Source organism: Schistocerca serialis, chromosome 9 (genome assembly GCF_023864345.2).
Source record: "Schistocerca serialis cubense isolate TAMUIC-IGC-003099 chromosome 9, iqSchSeri2.2, whole genome shotgun sequence".
In the NCBI taxonomy this organism is placed as follows: Eukaryota; Metazoa; Arthropoda; class Insecta; order Orthoptera; family Acrididae; genus Schistocerca; species Schistocerca serialis.
The window spans coordinates 93,111,856-93,130,156 of NC_064646.1; the positions used below are offsets into that span (position 1 = coordinate 93,111,856).

Sequence of the window (18,301 nt, forward strand, 5' to 3'; positions counted from 1 at the left end):
CACGTCGACGATAGTTACCTCGTCCAGTGTGAATACGAGCTTAAGGAGCACAGGAATACGTCCCTGTGGCCCACACAAGTAGTCTTTAACGCGTCATAAAAGAGGAACTCTCATGCAGTACCCTCGCAAAAGCAGAATACATTGCACTGCCAGGCAGTAAGTGATTGCGCACTGATAAGCTCTTTGTAACGTACAGTATATGGTCTAGATACTGCTTGTAGTTTACGTTTAGCTCAAAAGAAAGGAGGTTACTCACTTCTTCCAGAATCCGTACAAGGCCAGTTCGTGCACACGGGACTGCTGTCTGCATCCACGCAAATGCAGGAGTTGCAGCCTTCCGAGAAAACTTTTGCTGACGAGCTGCACTTCACTTGCTTAGTCACCAATGGAACATCCGCCACCTTAGGTCTGTTAATCGCATAGGTTTGCAGTGGGGCCGACCCTGTAGAAGAAAAAAAATGATTGTTACATACTCCCTTTATCTCTTTAGCCATCCGCCTGAGTCTGCAACGCAAATGGAGAGTTATAAGAAAGTTTGTATGTCTGGCAAATATCTACAAAGCAGTGGTTCCTTTTGTTACGTAACCAATAACGTTTATCAGAGCCTACAACATGTTTTAAAGTTCGAACATTATGACGTTTCTATTAGAAAATGGTCTCTCAACGAATAAACATGTCTTCACGGATTATCACACACACGAGAAACGTAACTCGCTTTATTGACGCATAGTATGGTGCAAACAGAAGAGGCCAGTGAAGACAAGTTTCTGGTCCTAATAGATTTCCAATGGGCATTCGATACTGTACCACATTACCGGCCAAAAGCCAAAACATTGAGTCTCTTCGTATGTATGCTGCTGGACCGACGAATTTCTCATCAATATAAACCATTGTGAACGTTCAACCGAATGCTTCATCCGGAGTGCGAAAGGAAGCATGCAAGGATATTCACTGTTTTCAGTAAAAGTAAACGATTTATTTTGTTCACTGACAAAGTCCACAGGGAAATTCCATCTCTAAACTATCGTAATAAAATGCGGATCGACTTGAGGAGAATTTCCGGTTTGCGTGACGACTGGCAGCTGTCTAAAGCCAATAGGGTCCCATTACAAGATTAACGGCGAAAATATCCAGCGCATCACTACATTTTAATATTTGTTATTTAATATTTATAGGTAACTCTGAATTGGTCTGATGTAGGACGAAAAGGTTACATTAGTTGTATTGAGGGCCAATATAAGACGTAGATTATTTAGGAATTGTGTGTTGCATCTGAAAAGTAAATCGCATTTAAGGGGCTAGTGTGAACAATTTTATGGTGCTATTGCAGCATAAAGAGAGTTTATGAAGTACGATGACTGCATAGAATGAATGATATCAGGGGGATGCTGCATGGGGCATACAGTAGATACGAAAATGTAATAGAGATGATCAAAGAAAGTCAATGAGAACATTGGTAGAAAGGTGACAGTGTTGTCGTGACATGTTGTTCTGTGAATTTAGAAAATCTTTATTGAGGATGATATTTTTTTTAATTTTTCGTGGTGGACCACAGTCGTGTAGAAGTTTTTGAAGATAATTCCGCCATTTCACTGTAAAATTTTTATTCATTTATTACATGCGATCACGAGTTCGGCATTACAGCTATTGTTAAGTGCTTTATGAAGTCTCAGAGAATGTCCGACCTGTCTAAATGACGAATCACCGTCGAAAGCACATTTATCGGGTCTTATAAACAAGTCGTCGCATTAAAGGACGTAAGTTGCCTACGTATAAAATATGCAATAAATATGGTTGCACCTACAGTTGTGCATAGCAGATAAACATTAACGGACTGCAGTGCGTGTTTGGCAGCCAATACACTGCTGCATGGAGCTTTCATCAGTCCATAATAGCCACAATACCACGTGACTAGGTGAATCACAGTCGTTCAAGGACTCCACAAATATGAGAGGGGGGGGGGCTTTGCAGTAGGTACTATCTTACTCTTTAAGGATGTAACATAGCTGCCGTGCTATAACGTAAGTGTGGTGACTTCACGCGTATGTACTTTAAAACAGATATACAACACTAAATTTCCTTCTCAAATAGATGTTTTCGTGTGGAGAGCAACAGTATGCATAAAGTATTGGACAAATGCGAGTAGGACTCGCGGACAGAGGGCTTAATAGTATACATCGATAGTTCATCTAGTCCGAGAATCGAGAATCTCGAGAATTTTTTTTCCTTTATCGCTTTCCGATGCTGACAAATATCGGTCCCAGGAATTCCAAGACCGTAACAAAATCTCTACAGTTTCTCCTGAAACTGGCCCGGACATATATAAATAAGTGTGCAGAAGATTTCAGTTTATATATTTACAGACAAGGGATATCATAATGTATTTTATTTACTTACTAAAACATGACTATAACGTACACTTTATTTTTGCATTCAGTAATATTTTTGTACTACGCTTTTGACGGCTGATGAATGCAGTGTAAGTTCTAAAGACAAAAAGCTATTTTTTTACGTGGCAGAATTACAAATTAATGATTTACGGATTTTGTAAATTTACGTGTACTGCGAAGCGTTGCTTCTTTCCAAATTCCAGAGTTCTAGGTCAGAGGGAAGTACTGTATGGTTTTTTGATGAGCGAGTGTGCGAGTATTAAAATTTTTGACGTAAACAGCCGTGTCTTTTGACTCCACTGACTTAAAGGTTTAAATGTTTTACACCCCCCCCCCCCCATCCAAACCTCCTCAAGGAACCATAGACCTTAATATGTGACGTATTTCAACCTGATACCTGTAACTTTCAGGTGAAAAAGGATTCGTAACAGACAGAGAGACTTGGATGGACGGACAACAAAGGGATCACATATAGATTCCGTCCTCATTTACTGTGGTGCGGAATCCTGAAAACACATACATGTTGCCTGTCGTAATCCACAGGTGTGAACACAAATGTCTCATCACGAATGACAAAATTCCACCTTGTGTCCAAAATGAAATTAGGTGTATTATACACTCCTGGAAATGGAAAAAAGAACACATTGACACCGGTGTGTCAGACCCACCATACTTGCTCCGGACACTGCGAGAGGGCTGTACAAGCAATGATCACACGCACGACACAGCGGACACACCAGGAACCGCGGTGTTGGCCGTCGAATGGCGCTAGCTACGCAGCATTTGTGCACCGCCGCCGTCAGTGTCAGCCAGTTTGCCGTGGCATACGGAGCTCCATCGCAGTCTTTAACACTGGTAGCCTGCCGCGACAGCGTGGACGTGAACCGTATGTGCAGTTGACGGACTTTGAGCGAGGGCGTATAGTGGGCATGCGGGAGGCCGGGTGGACGTACCGCCGAATTGCTCAACACGTCGGGCGTGAGGTCTCCACAGTACATCGATGTTGTCGCCAGTGGTCGGCGGAAGGTGCACGTGCCCGTCGACCTGGGACCGGACCGCAGCGAAGCACGAATGCACGCCAAGACCGTAGGATCCTACGCAGTGCCGTAGGGGACCGCACCGCCACTTCCCAGCAAATTAGGGACACTGTTGCTCCTGGGGTATCGGCGAGGATCATTCGCAACCGTCTCCATGATGCTGGGCTACGGTCCCGCACACCGTTAGGCCGTCTTTCGCTCACGCCCCAACATCGTGCAGCCCGCCTCCAGTGGTGTCGCGACAGGCGTGAATGGAGGGACGAATGGAGACGTGTCGTCTTCAGCGATGAGAGTCGCTTCTGCCTTGGTGCCAATGATGGTCGTATGCGTGTTTGGCGTCGTGCAGGTGAGCGCCACAATCAGGACTGCATACGACCGAGGCACACAGGGCCAACACCCAGCATCATGGTGTGGGGAGCGATCTCCTGCACTGGCCGTACACCACTGGTGATCGTCGAGGGGACACTGAATAGTGCACGGTACATCCAAACCGTCATCGAACCCATCGTTCTACCATTCCTAGACCGGCAAGGGAACTTGCTGTTCCAACAGGACAATGCACGTCCGCATGTATCCCGTGCCACCCAACGTGCTCTAGAAGGTGTAAGTCAACTACCCTGGCCAGCAAGATCTCCGGATCTGTCCCCCATTGAGCATGTTTGGGACTGGATGAAGCGTCGTCTCACGCGGTCTGCACGTCCAGCACGAACGCTGGTCCAACTGAGGCGCCAGATGGAAATGGCATGGCAAGCCGTTCCACAGGACTACATCCAGCATCTCTACGATCGTCTCCATGGGAGAACAGCAGCCTGCATTGCTGCGAAAGGTGGATATATACTGTACTAGTGCCGACATTGTGCATGCTCTGTTGCCTGTGTCTATGTGCCTGTGGTTCTGTCAGTGTGATCATGTGATGTATCTGACCCCAGGAATGTGTCAATAAAGTTTCCCCTTCCTGGGACAATGAATTCACGGTGTTCTTATTTCAATTTCCAGGAGTGTATATCAAAGTACGTAAGCTTCCGAGTACAAAAAACAAATGGTATCATAGCATTTAAAAATAAAGCATATGAAGCACATACTGGCAAACAAAATATGCAAAGATTTCTTCTATAACACCACGAAATTCACATCACTGCTGCTGATTTAAATTATAGCATAAATTGCACTTGTTTGCGGGGACATTTTAATCTTTGTACCAAGCCAAACAATATTATTCACGCGTCTAAATTATAAGCCTTACTTATCTTGTACTACAAAATGGTTCTCGTGTCGAGTTGATAATGTTCACTCTAAATTATCTGTATTATTCGTCAAAACCTCGTCCTAGTTTCGGTAAGAAACGGTTTCAGAATCGAACATATTATAGTGACACCTTTTAAGGGTTAGAGATTTATCTCGAAGTACAAATTGTTTTACATCTTCATCTATATTCATATGCAGTACATTACTTTTGTTTACGTCCAGGATAAACTACAAAATCCTGCGGCAGTCATCGGTCCTCGTTCGGTCTCGTATTTCGGTGCAGCCTTCATATGGGCGGTAGTGTTATCTGCAGACTGTTAATGACGGTACGAGCAAATGTAATAGGTTCCCAGATAGATGAGTCAAATACCTAACCAAAGGGGAGGGTCCGGGAGGTCTGGATGCCCCTCCCCCTCCCTGCCTCGGCCAAGTGAAATTTACACATGACCCAGTTGCTGTGAAGTGAAATTGAAAGTTATAAGAAGCGATCAAATAGTTTCCAGTTGGGGACGTAGCTGCAGAGTACATGCAACGCTGCACGACTCCGATGCGGGTATATAAGCACCGACATATAGGTAAGAGATTAGTGTGCCTTTAGTGTCTTTCCAATGAGCGTGCTGCAAATGCGGAAACTGTGAACTATGGGGACGTTATTGTCAGATGAGCCTAAATAGGACCAGCGTGCTGTTATTCATTTCCATCGGAGAACTTGTAATATATAAGAGGCAACATGAGTGTCGAAAACCGCCGTTGGCCTTCGGACACTGAAAAAAGGCCTTGAAGTGTCGAAAATTCCTGTCGGACGAGCATGTGCAGCAAGCAGTTGCGGACTTCTTCACGCAGCAGAATACCGTGCTGTACCAAACGCGTATCTTCAGTCTGGTGCGTCAGTGGGATGAATGCCTTAATGACCTTTCGTCCAAAATGTGTTCACACTCGTCTAATACTATAATAACTGTAACCACGACTTCCCTGCACAATTTAATCTTAAAATATGTATGCATTCATGCACTTTCACATGACGAAACATGCGCAAATAAAGGAAAAACATGCAACATCATAGTTCCATCTTTTATTGTGAAGCATTATACCGGGTGATCAAAAAGTCAGTATAAATTTGAAAACTGAATAAATCACGGAATAATGTAGATAGAGAGGTACAAATTGACACAAATTCTTGGAATGACATGAGATTTTATTAGAACAAGAAAAAAAAATACAAAAGTTCAAAAAATATCCGACAGATGGCGCTTCATCTGATCAGAATAGCAATAATTAGCATAACAAAGTAAGACAAAGCAAAGATGTTGTTCTTTACAGGAAATGCTCAATATGTCCACCATCATTCCTCAACAATAGCTGTAGTCGAGGAATAATGTTGTGAACAACACTGTAAGGCACGTCCGGAGTTATGGTGAGGCATTTGCGTCGGATGTTGTCTTTAAGCATCCCTAGAGATGTCGGTCGATCACGATACACTTGCGACTTCAGGTAACCCCAAAGCCAATAATCGCACGGATTCTGGTCTGGGGACTTGGGACGCCAAGCATGACGAAAGTGGCGGCTGAGCACACGATCACCACCAAACGACGCGCGCAAGAGATCTTTCACGCATCTAGCAATATGGGGTGGAGCGCAATCCTGCATATAGTACGTTCCAGCAGGTGTTTATCAGCCAGGCTGAGTATGATGCGATTCTGTAACATATCGGTGTACCTCTCACCCGTCACTGTAGCAGTTACAAAGCCAGAATCACGCATTTCCTCGAAGAAAAAAGGCCCGATAACGGTAGATGTGGTAAATCCAACCCATACCGTGACTTTCTCGTAATGCAATGGAGTTTCCACGACAGTCCTAGGATTTTCGGTAGCCCAAATTCTGCAGTTGTGGGCGTTGACAGACCCTCGGAGCGTGAACAACACATTACTCAACCAGTCGTCATCTTCCGCCATATTCACCGCAAATGCCCTCCGCTTCACTAAATCGCCAGGTAATAGTTCATGATGCCGATGGATTTTGTAAGGACAGCATCGGAGGGTACGCCTCAGTGCCAACCAAACAGTAGTGTATGGAATGCCGGTGCGACGTGCGACTGCACGAGCGCTGACTTCCCCGTGCACAGACGAACCTGCTAAGTCTCCATTTCTTCCTGAACTGTCTCAGCAGCATTATGCCTTGTGCTCCGTCGGCCACTACGGGGTCTATCGTCTAAACAACCCGTCGCTTCGAACTTCGAAATCATTCTCGCCACAGCTGCATTTGTCAACGGACCTTTACCCGTTCGAATCCCCTTCCTATGGCGATAGGATCGTAGCACTGAACTAGCACATTCCTCATTCTGATAATACAGCTTCACTAAAAGCGCCTTTTCAGGTAACGTCAACATGCTGCGACTGCTAGCGCATCTGATTCTCTCTCTCATTACAGCTCCTTTTCTACACGATTGTCATGAGCAGTCACTGATGTTTTGCTGTCCAGCGCCATCTGTCGGACATTTTGTGAACTTTATTATTTTTTTGTTCTAATAAAACCCCATATCATTCCAAGCATGTGTATCAATTTTTATTTCTCTATCTACATTATTCCGTGGTTTATTAAGTTTTCAAATTTATACTGACTTTCTGATCACCCGGTATTTTATTTGAAAAAAAAATGTACAAACAGTTTTTCATAACTCTCCACGGACCGCGATGGCTCAACGATTTGAGGCACAGTTAGCAATCACCGGATTTGGGAGGAGAGATGATTCGAATCCCTCCGTCGTCATCCTTGAAAACGATTTTTATGGTTTCCCATTTTCAGTTTAGCCAAATACTGAGACTATTCCCTTGCTACAGGCTATAGCCAATTGCTTTCGGATTCTTTCTTCCCTGACAGTTTCTGTTTCCCTTAAGAATGCGGCCTCTCCGCTTAAATGAGAAGAGCTGTATCGGAGGGAACCAAATATCCCTTCGGAAATTCCCGGCACTAAAAGCCGTATCTAGATTGGAAGGCGACCAGCATTCGTCATTTGGTACTATGTATCGGAGCACAAAAATGGCTCACCTGTGGAACGGCGATAAATCGTATATTCAAGTTTTACTGCATTAACGATGTTGTACGGTGAAATGTCTTATTTGTAATAACCTTGGAACAGTGAGTCCAACCGACACAGCTCTAACGTATTTGTAAATAAACGTCATATAAGCGACAATGTATGTTGTACGTCGAAGAGAAGATTATTAGCATCCAAGACTGTACAGCCACATTATCATGAGTTGACACAAACTCACTTATGACGTCTCATCCATCAGAAGTCTATTTGAAATTAATGCGGGAACCAGTGTTAAGACCCCTAAACAGTAGCTCATAGTGTATGTGTATTCTGTTTTGGTTTATAAATGAATCTGATTGCCATAGTTTCAAGTTGACTGTTGAAATAATTTTTAAAAAATCAGTTTTAAACATGGTTGCTAGTCAGCAACAGCATACTAGCAAAATGAGATTTTCACTCTGCGGTGATATGAAACTTCCTGGCAGATTAAAATTGTGTGCCGGACCGGGATCTTTTCCTTATGCTGGCACACAGTTTTGATCTGCCACACAGTTTCAACGGTATACTAGTTTCAACGTATGGTTATACAGGTAATTGGTTGCAAACAACTATTAGGTACATTGACCTGCGTTTCGACACCTATTAAGGCTGTCTTCATCAGAATGAAATTTTGATAAATCGTAAAATTCCACTACTAAACGCAAAGGTAACAATGATTCAAGAAAAGGTCTTGATCACTTAAGTAAATTGAATTATTTTAATGAATTGGTAGATTAATAAAAAAATAAAAACAGAGACTAAATTGAAGAACATGGGATGCTTCGAAATGCCGAAGAAATTCGGACTTGATTTTATATATCATCGTAATAGGAGAAAGATGGTTATTGTTAAAAGAACTTTGAACCCGTTAACTTTATAAACTATTCAACCCAACTTTAAGATTCTTCTGCTCTGCAATGATAAAACTTACATTAGAAGACTGAGCTATGTTTTGTTACCATAGAAACAATACCTTAAACTCCAATTTTAATATACATATATACGTTAAACTACAATTTCAATGTATATCCAAATATATATTAAAATTGGAGTTCAATGTATAGCCTCTTTGCTAACAAAACTCAGCTCAGTCTTCTAATAAACATTTTTTAAATATTATTTATTGTGCAGAAGTGGTACAAAGTCGTATCACTTTTCAACATAATCTCCCCCACGCTCAACGCAAGTCCTCCAGCGCTTACAAAGTGCGTAAGTTTCTTTATAAAAAAAAAATTCTTTTGGTAGTCCGCGCAACCACTCATGCACCGCGTGGCGTACCTCTTCATCAGAACGGAACTTCTTTCCTCCCACTGTGTCTTTGAGTGGTCCTAACGCCTAGAAATCACTTGGGGCAAGGTCTGGTGAGTATGGTGGATGAGGAAGTGGTCGGTGGAAGTGAACCCAGGTTTCGTCCCCAGTAACGATTCTTGCAAGGAAGCCATCACGTTCTCATTCAAAGCGCCGTAGAAGTTCTCCGCAGGCATCAACACGTCGTTCTCTCATTTCAGGATTTAGCTGCCGTGGCACCCATCTTGCAGATACTTTGTGAAACTGGAGCACATCATGCACAATGTGGTGTGCTGACCCATGACTAATCTGTAAACATGCTGCAATGTCATTCAGTGTCATTCGGCGGTTTACCTTCACTATGGCTTCAAATGCTGCAGTGTTCTGTGGAGTCGCAACTCGTTGTGCCTGACCTGGACGAGGAGCATCTTCCATTGAAGTTACATCATTTGCGAACTTCCTACTCCATTCGTAGACTTGCTGCTGTGACAAACATGCAGCACCATAATGAACCTTCATTCGTCGATTAATTTCAATAGGTTTCACACCTTCACTAAGGAAAAACCGAATAAGAAAACGCTGTTCTTCCCTGGTGCGAGTCGCAAGTGGGGCGGCCATCTTTATACTGATACTGCGACGGCATGTGTGCATCTGCACGATGCTGCCACCTGCAGGCCATTCTGCACGGTTTGTAGCACGCTTACCAACTCACAGGATAACGGCGTGAAATTTCGATTTGTTATTACAAGTTTAAGGTTTTCATTTGAATCACCTTCGTATAAGGTATATATACATTTAAGGTCCTCTTTATCAAAACGGACCACCCTTTTCACCAAATGAGTGAGAGGCTCGAAGACCTCTTAAGTAACAGGACACAGTACGTTGTCCTCGACAGCTTGTGTCCCTCAGAGGTAAGAGTATCGTCAAGAGCGCCCCAGGGGAAGAGTGACAGGACCGCTATTATTTTGTACACACACAAATGATCTGGCAGACAGGGTGGGCAGCAATCCGCTGGTGTTGCTGATGATGATGTGGTGGACAGGAAAGTGTTGAAGTTAACTGACTGTAGGAGGATAAGAGGTGACTTAGACAAAGTTGTGATGAATGGCAGCTACGTCTAAGCGTAGAAATATATACGTTAATGCGGACGAGTAGCGAAAACAAACCTGTTATGTTCGGATACAGCATTATTAATATCCTCCTTGACACAGTCAAATCATTGAAGTATCGTAGCCTTGCAAGACGATGTGAAAAGGAACAAGGATGTCGGGATTGTGCTAAGGAATGCTGCGATTCATTGGGAGAATTTTGGAAAACTGTGACTCATTTGTAAAAGAGACACTAGTGTGCCTTCTCTTCAGACTGCTAGAGTGTTTGGGATCCGTACCATGTAGGATTAAAGGAAGGCTTCGAAGCAGTACAAAGGCGGGATGCTGTATTTGTTACGAGCAGTATGATGGAGATGCTTCGGGAGCTCAATTGGGGATCACTGGATGGAAGGTGACGTTCTATCGAGGAACGCTGTTGAGAAAATTTAGACCGACATTAGAAGCTGGCTGCAGAACGATTCTGCTGCTGGCAACATACGTTTTGCGATAGGAGTACAAAGATAAGATACGAGAAATTACGGCCTATCAGAGGCATGTAGGTAGTCGTTTTTCCCGCCGCTCATTTTGCAAACTGGTAGTGGTACAGTATACTCTTCGCCACGCACCTTTTGACTTGAATTTACGGTTACATCTTTCGACTTCGTTCCGTTATATTATATTAGCATGTAGGGGGAGGTACAAGCTTGGATTAGGTCTGTGCAGTTGCGCTGTTCAACAAAACGTCAGTATCACTGTTTCGCTGTCGCTTCATCTCATTAAATGATGATGGTGGTCCTCCATGTCAACTTTCCATTTGTCAAAGCTGTTTAATTGTCACTATGTGGAGTAGTATTTTGAGATTAGTGAAATTTAGTTGTAACTTTCCATTAGGTAGTTCGATGCCTCCATAGTCACGTTTCATTACATTAACATCTTTTGAGCAAATCCTGATGAATGAGTTATAATTTTAGTCACTTATACATTCAATCTGGAAATATCTAATTTGGAAGTCCACAGATTTTGCAAGCATGGTACTTCTATGGAACATTCATTGTGTAACGAGTGCTACTTACCGTAAATTTTTCATGAGTAGTGTCAATCGCAGGTAAGTAAGTAGCACAGACAGTTCCTACATGGGAGTACTATTTCGAAGGTTCATTGTGGTTGCAAAGTGTGCATTATTTTATAAATAATACAAATTTATTTAGGCCCAATTTTTGCAGAGAACTGTAGTTGTATTTGCATATTATGATAAGCAGCCTGCATGTATGTTCATGTGTTTGTTTTTGTACTCGATAAATGATAAACAATTTTCTTTACTTTCAGTATATCGACTCAGCCATTGTTTTGGAAGTGTTACATCTCTAACCAATATTTGGACATGGACTATGTGTGTATCCTGTAGTTTAGGCGATACTTCGTAACAAAATATCTTCTACTTTCCTTCCTAAAATCTTAATGTAGTTTAAATAATTAAAACATGTATTTCTTTCCTTGCTTCCTAAAATCGTGGTGTGTGTGATAGTCGCAGAATTTATATTGTATATTTTGCAGCTAATTACAGTTTTAGTTAGCCATAGTGCCAACTCCAGCAGTTTGTTTTGGCTAGGTCATAACATTTGTATTATTGCTGCTCAGTATCACTGATTGCGTTTTACAAGTGAACTGTAGTGAATTGGTGGTGAAACATTATCAATAAAATAGGTTATGTGTGACAGTAAATGACATCAGATGGAATACCCTTTGCTTATTTTGATATCACTGTGACACTTCAGTATTTAATTTGAGGGTGTTACATAATAAGCGTCCTCTAATATTTACGTTCAGAATTTGCATTTGTTTCTGTGTTTTCCCAGTATTTAATCCAGGTATATGTAGCTTCGATGTCATAGGCCTAAATTTAAATGTTTTGTATTCCTTAAACCACATATGTTTAGGCAAGGAAATAGCTCTGCAACATATAATTGGCTTTTCCTTTTTTGAACTGAGGTCTAGTATTTTAACTAACACGTATATTCTACAGTTATATGACTGAAAAAGGTAGCTTCAGCCCATTGGTCCTAACTTGGAATGTAGAAAAGGTATTGCTTTTTAGGTATGAAAATAGCACTGTGGCACTTAATCTGAAAGTCCACAGCAATGTTTGAGGTACTAGATGAATGTGTGTGTAAAATAACAATGTGATGCTTGAAGTAAAGATTGTGATACTCAACATAAACACTGCTTTTTGTCCTTCTTATAAGTTTTTGCAGACTTTTAGCCTGTTCTGATGTTTGCTAAGTGCCATGGTGTGCTTGCCAATTAATTCAAACCTCTGTGGGATCTTACATTATGCTACAGCAATTGGACTTTGAGGATCTTACCAGAGCAGCTCTCATTTGACGAAGACAGGCGTCAGGGCTTTGCAGAATATTTAAAGCAAAACTCATTTTTGAGAACTACACATTACTAATTTGTTAATTATATTGTATAACCAAACTTCGGTTTTAACTATTCGTGAAAAGTATGTTTTATACGTGTTCTGTTCTTCCATAGTGAACGAAATATACGTTCCAATGAGAGTAACACATGTACCAGGTGAGCCAGACAACCAATGGTTATGATGGTCACGAATTAAAGCATTGTTAAGAAATCTTTTTGGCGTCGTTTTACGCAATTCAGCTGGGTTACATGCTTTATACACTGAAGTACCAGAGAGACTGCTATTGGCATGCGTATTCATATACAGAGATATGTAAACTGGCAGAAGACGGCGCTGCGGTCGTCAGCTCCTATATGAGACAACAAGTGCCTGGCGCAGTTGTTAGGTCGCTTACTGCTGCTACAATGGCAGGTTATCAAGATTTAAGTGAGTCTGAACGTGGTGTTATAGTCGACGCACGAGCAGTGAGACACAGCATCTCCAAGGTAGCGATGAAGTGGGGATTTTCTCGTACGACCATTTCACGAGTGTACCGTCAATATGAGGAATCCAGTAAAACATCAGATCTCTAACTTCTCTGCGGCCGGAAAAAATATCCTTCAAGAACGGAGCCTACTACGGCCGAACAGAATCGTTCAAGGTGACAGAAGTCCAACCCTTCCGCAAATTTCTGCAGATTTCAGTGCTGGGCCATCAACAACTGTCAGCGTGCGAATCATTGATCGAAACATCATCGATATGGGCTTTCACAGCCGAAGGCCCACTCGTGTACACTTGATGACTGAGCGACATAAAGCTTTAAGCCTCGCGTGGGCCTGTAAACAGCGACATTGGACTGACTATGACGGGAAACATGTTGCCTGGTCGGACAGGCCTTGTTTCAAATTGTATCGAGCGAATGGACGTTTAAGGGTGTGGAAACAACATCATGAATCCATGGACTCTTCGTGTCAGCGGGGGACTGTTCAAGCTGGTGGAGGGTGTGTAATGGTGTGAGGCATGTGCAGTTGGAGTGATATAGAATCCTGAAATGTCTAGATACGACTGTGACAGGTGACACATACGTAATCATCCTGTCTGATCACCTGCTTCCATTCATGTCCATTGAGCATTCCGATGGACTTGGTCAATTCCAGCAGGACAATGCGACACCCCACATTTCCAGAATTGCTACAGAGTGGCTCCAGGAACACTCCACTATGTTTAAAGACTTCAGTTTGCCCACGTGACTTCCCAGACATGAACATTATTGAGAATATCTTGACTATCTCGCAAGGTGCTGTTCAAAAGAGATCTCCATCCGCTCGGACTCTTGCGGATTTATGGACAGCCCTGCAGCATTCTTGGTGTCAGTTCCATCCAGCTCTTCTTCAAACATTAGTCGAGTCCATGCCACCTCGTGCAGCGGCATTTCTTCGTGCTTGCGGGTGCACTACACGATATTAGGTAGGTGTACCTGTTTCTCTGGCTCTTCATTGCATGTGGAAATGGTAAAAACATAATTCTTTTTTACCCGCTGCCTAGATGTGGCTCTTTCAGTTTAATGGTGACTAAAATCCTTTGCTCTGATTAAAGGAGACTGGATGGAGATGTTAGAAGATGCAATATGTGTGTGTGTGTGTGTGTGTGTGTGTGTGTGTGTGTGTGTGTGTGGTACGCAGTTATGAAAATATCACAGAATAATGCTATTTGGTATAACTTTTACACATAATTTTAGTACTATAGTGGGTATAGGGCAGTAGGGTACGAAGCACAACTGAGCTAGTCCCACTATTTCGATTTTTTAAATTGGTTTATTGAAACTACTTTCTGTTTGGATGCTTCATTATAATAGTTCACTGTGGTTCGTCGGAAAGACAGGAACAGGATATGGCATAAAGCACATTTGATCTGGTCCATCCATCTTAGAAATTTTGATTGGGTGTTGGTAGGGGAAGAGGGTTAGATGGGGGTTTTAATGCCACATTAACACGATTGGGTTGGCTCAACTGTCTTGGAATTTTGATTGGTTCTTCCTTTTTAATATTTTGCAATGATTTGTTGCAAGTAAGGAAAAAAGCGGAGTTGAGGAGGCGAAAATGGATGAGTGTAGGGAGGGTAGAGATTTGTGGGCTTATGATGACACTTATAATGAGGGGTGATACTTGATGACGTCAAGGAGAGTAAAGTTACGACGGTTTAATTCCCTTGATGGCGTTCAGCAGACGCTTCAGGATCAAAGTGTTGCGAAATGCCTTTAGATTACCGAGAGCACTGTTTATTGAGGCCCTCCGAGACCGAAATGGGTGACTATTCTATGAAATGGTATCTGTTTCTTTTCACCTACACAACCTCTCTAGAATTTTCCATGGCATCCTGAAGAATAATCATAGATTCCAGCTGAAGTGGCAGTTCTTCATGTTAGTGAGCACATTCCTACTAGAGGCATGATGACTTTTTTCTACAGTCTTCGAGTTGAGCTTTGTCAACATATTTGTTACAGTCTTTTACCAGAATGTATTCCAGTCTCCTATTTGCTTTACTTACAGCTAAACCTGTATGGCCACTTTGCTTCAAATCTGTTCACATTGATACTCACACATATCTGTTTAGGCAGGCTGACAGTAGATGGTACTCAGTAGTCTGATAAACAACACCACACTTTCAAGTAGTGTGGACCGAACAACTTTCTTGTTCTGTATGATAAAGCTAGCTGTCCATTTTTGCACCAGGTTGACATTTTGTTGAGCTGTAACTGGCTGTTGCTGCCAATTGCATGTGACGAAATTTTCTCATAGATAACAAAGCTCACTGATCAGAACTCCCATAAGTGTAATTACACTATGTAATCTGGACACCCCCAAAAACAAACGTTTTTCACATTAGTTGCATTGTGCTGCCACGTACTGCCAGGCACTCCATATCAGTGACCTCAGTGGTCATTAGACATCGTGAAAGAGCAGAATGGGACGTTCTGCGGAACTCATGGACTTCGAACGTGGTCAGATGGCTGGATGTCACTTGTGTGAAACGTCTGTACGCGACATTTCCATACTCCTAAACATCCCTCGGTCCACTGTTTCCGATGTGGTAGTGAAGTGGAAACGCGAAGGGACACGTACAGCACAAAAACGTACAGGCCGACCTCATTTGATGACTGACAGAGAACGCCGACAGTTGAAGATGGTTGTAATGTGTAACGAGCAGACATCTATTCAGATGATCACACAGGAATACCAAATTGCATCAGGGTTCATTGCAAGTATTGTGACAGGTAGGCGGAAGGTGAGAAAACTTGATTTCATGGTCGAGCGGCTGCTCATAAGCCACACATCACGCCGTTACATGCCAAACGACGCCTCGCTTGGTGTAAGGAGCGTTAACATTCGACGATTGAACAGTGGAAAATCGTTGTGTGGAGTGACGAATGACAGTACATAATGTGGCGATCCGATGGCAGGGTGTGAGTATGGCGAATGCTCGGTAAAGGTCATTGTCAGCGTGTGTAGTGCGAACAGTAAAATTCGAAGTCGGTGGTGTTATGGTATGGCCGTGTTTTTCATTTAGGGGACTGCACCCCTTGTTGTTTCGCGTGGCACTAACACAGCACAGGCTTACATTGATGTTTTCAGCACCTTCTTGCTTCCCCTGCTGAAGAGCAATTCGGGGATGACGATTTCATCTTTCAACACGATCGAGCACATGTTCATAATGCAAGGGCTGTGGCGGAGTGGTTACACGACAATAACATCCCTGTAATGGAACGGCCTGCACAGAGTCCAACCTGAATCCTATAGAACACCTTTATGATGTTTTGGAACTCCGACTTCGTGCCAGGCCTCACCGACCGACATCGATACCTCTCCTCAGTGCAGCACTCCGTGATGAATGGGCTGCCATTCCCCAAGAAACCTTCCAGATTGAACGTATGCTTGCGAGATTAGAAGCTATCATCAAGCCTAAGCGTGGGCCAACATCATACTGAATTCCAACATTACCGATGGAGGGCGCAATGAACTTGTGAGTCATTTTCAGCCAGGTGTCCGGATACTTTTGATCACGTAGTGCATATTATTCACAATTTTGTTAATTATCACATTCCCCAGGGACATGCAACATATTACTTAAGTTTCTGTTGTATGCTGTTACCAAAATAGCGTCCGTAAGACTTTTTCGTGTGTGTGGTATACTTACGATATGTTTTGTTACAGCTGTTTTGATCTGTAATATTAATGTTCATAATGTCTCATGATACAAACTCCTGCATCGTGGCTGTCATTACAGAGTGGTTTGTTGGAACCTTTCTGATGGAGGATATGTAGCAGTGGGGGATCAAGAAATGAATGTAGCATGGATGTACAAGTTTGATGTAGCAATACTGAAATGGTCATTCAGTGACCTTTGATATATCTGATGACTTCTGGTCGCTCATTGTGTAGTGCTGAAGAGCAACAGAGGGTTTCATGTGTGTTCAAGATGTGTCTTACTCTTAACAATTAATATGAAAAAATAAAGTGTGGTTTATTTCTGAGATACAACTCACCCATGTCTTCAAGTTCACAGTCCAAATTTAAGCACAAGATGCTAGCACCATCCACTAAACAATAGCAGCTAAAGCAGTTATCTTCATAAACAATATCTCCTGGCAGGCATGGGAGTTGGTCAATCACCAGTTGCAGTGCTAGCCCTTTCCTCCTTTGACCACCACTTCCACCTCCTTTACCTCCCACTCTACCTCCAGTGCCATCTTTTTCTCCATGTGGATGTGTTTGTGTATTATCTTTGCATCCACCTTCATCTCCACAGATCGGTTTCAGTGGTAGTAATGTTCCTAGAAGAAAATTCACATGGGAAATATTAGTATGTTTACTTATATTTTTCCTTTATCGTTGGGGCCAAGGTGGGTTGGCAGCACTCTTCTGCCAAGGGCAGTCACAATGTATGGGATTACAGTTACAAAGACGACTTAAAACGATAAAATATTTGTACTTTTTTTTAAATTGTTAAAAAAACCAAGTTGTATGTTGATAAAACTAAATAAAATATCTTTGTCTTTTAAAACTCATATATTGTCGTCAATGTTTGTAATATAAAGAAACATTCCAGTTTACTGCATTAAGCTATGTGAAATAAGCAGTAGGAGAGAGGATTTTGTGACAGAGCATTTTGCAGAAAACGGGGAGGACTACCCCATACTGACTGTAGGGAAAGGAAGAGGGAAAATGGCAGCTGAGTAGCTCTGGCACAGAGAGCTAAGGGAGTATTCTGTTGGAGCTGGAAAAGACTGTACACATGAGTAAGTGGTGCCAGTTTCATTGGGATAAAATGTGGAGAGTATACGTGTAAGGCTGGGGGTTTGTACTAGTACACATGTGGTAGAATACAGGGCTGGTAACCAGGTATGAAAGAATTGTTTCGATTGTTGTCAAGTATGTGGAAAGTGTGGGAATGCTGCAGGTGTTCAGTGTGAGAGAGAAGCTAGGTGGAAATTAATAACTAGCAGGATATGAATGGGAGAGGGGAGATGGGAAGATTGATGATGTTCTAGGATTTTGAGGGATGTTAAAATTTTGGTGGAGTAGAACTCCAGACTACATTGGCATAAAAGGAAATACGTCAGACGAAGCCTTTGTAGTCACAGCATTTTTGATAAAGGGATGCAACCCTCATAGTTGGTTAATAGTGTTGTCCATTTTCACTAGTATTTATTTATATACGTCCTCTGTGCAGAACAGAAATGGGAAGTACGTATGTAAAATAAAACTACAAAAGACTTAGCC

General features: G+C 42.4%; 1 protein-coding gene across 1 annotated transcript in view; it reads right to left on the bottom strand.

Moving 5' to 3' along the window:
* Window positions 1-248: 248 nt before the first annotated feature.
* The window catches only part of LOC126419391 (uncharacterized), a 211,532-nt gene continuing 193,479 nt past the window's right edge, over window positions 249-18,301 (bottom strand). The window contains exons 8-9 of the mRNA XM_050086579.1: window positions 17,065-17,352; window positions 249-442 (exon numbers count right to left, since the gene is read on the bottom strand). Of these exons, the coding sequence (XP_049942536.1) occupies window positions 249-442; window positions 17,065-17,352 (482 nt within the window). The remainder of the gene's footprint in view (window positions 443-17,064; window positions 17,353-18,301) is intronic.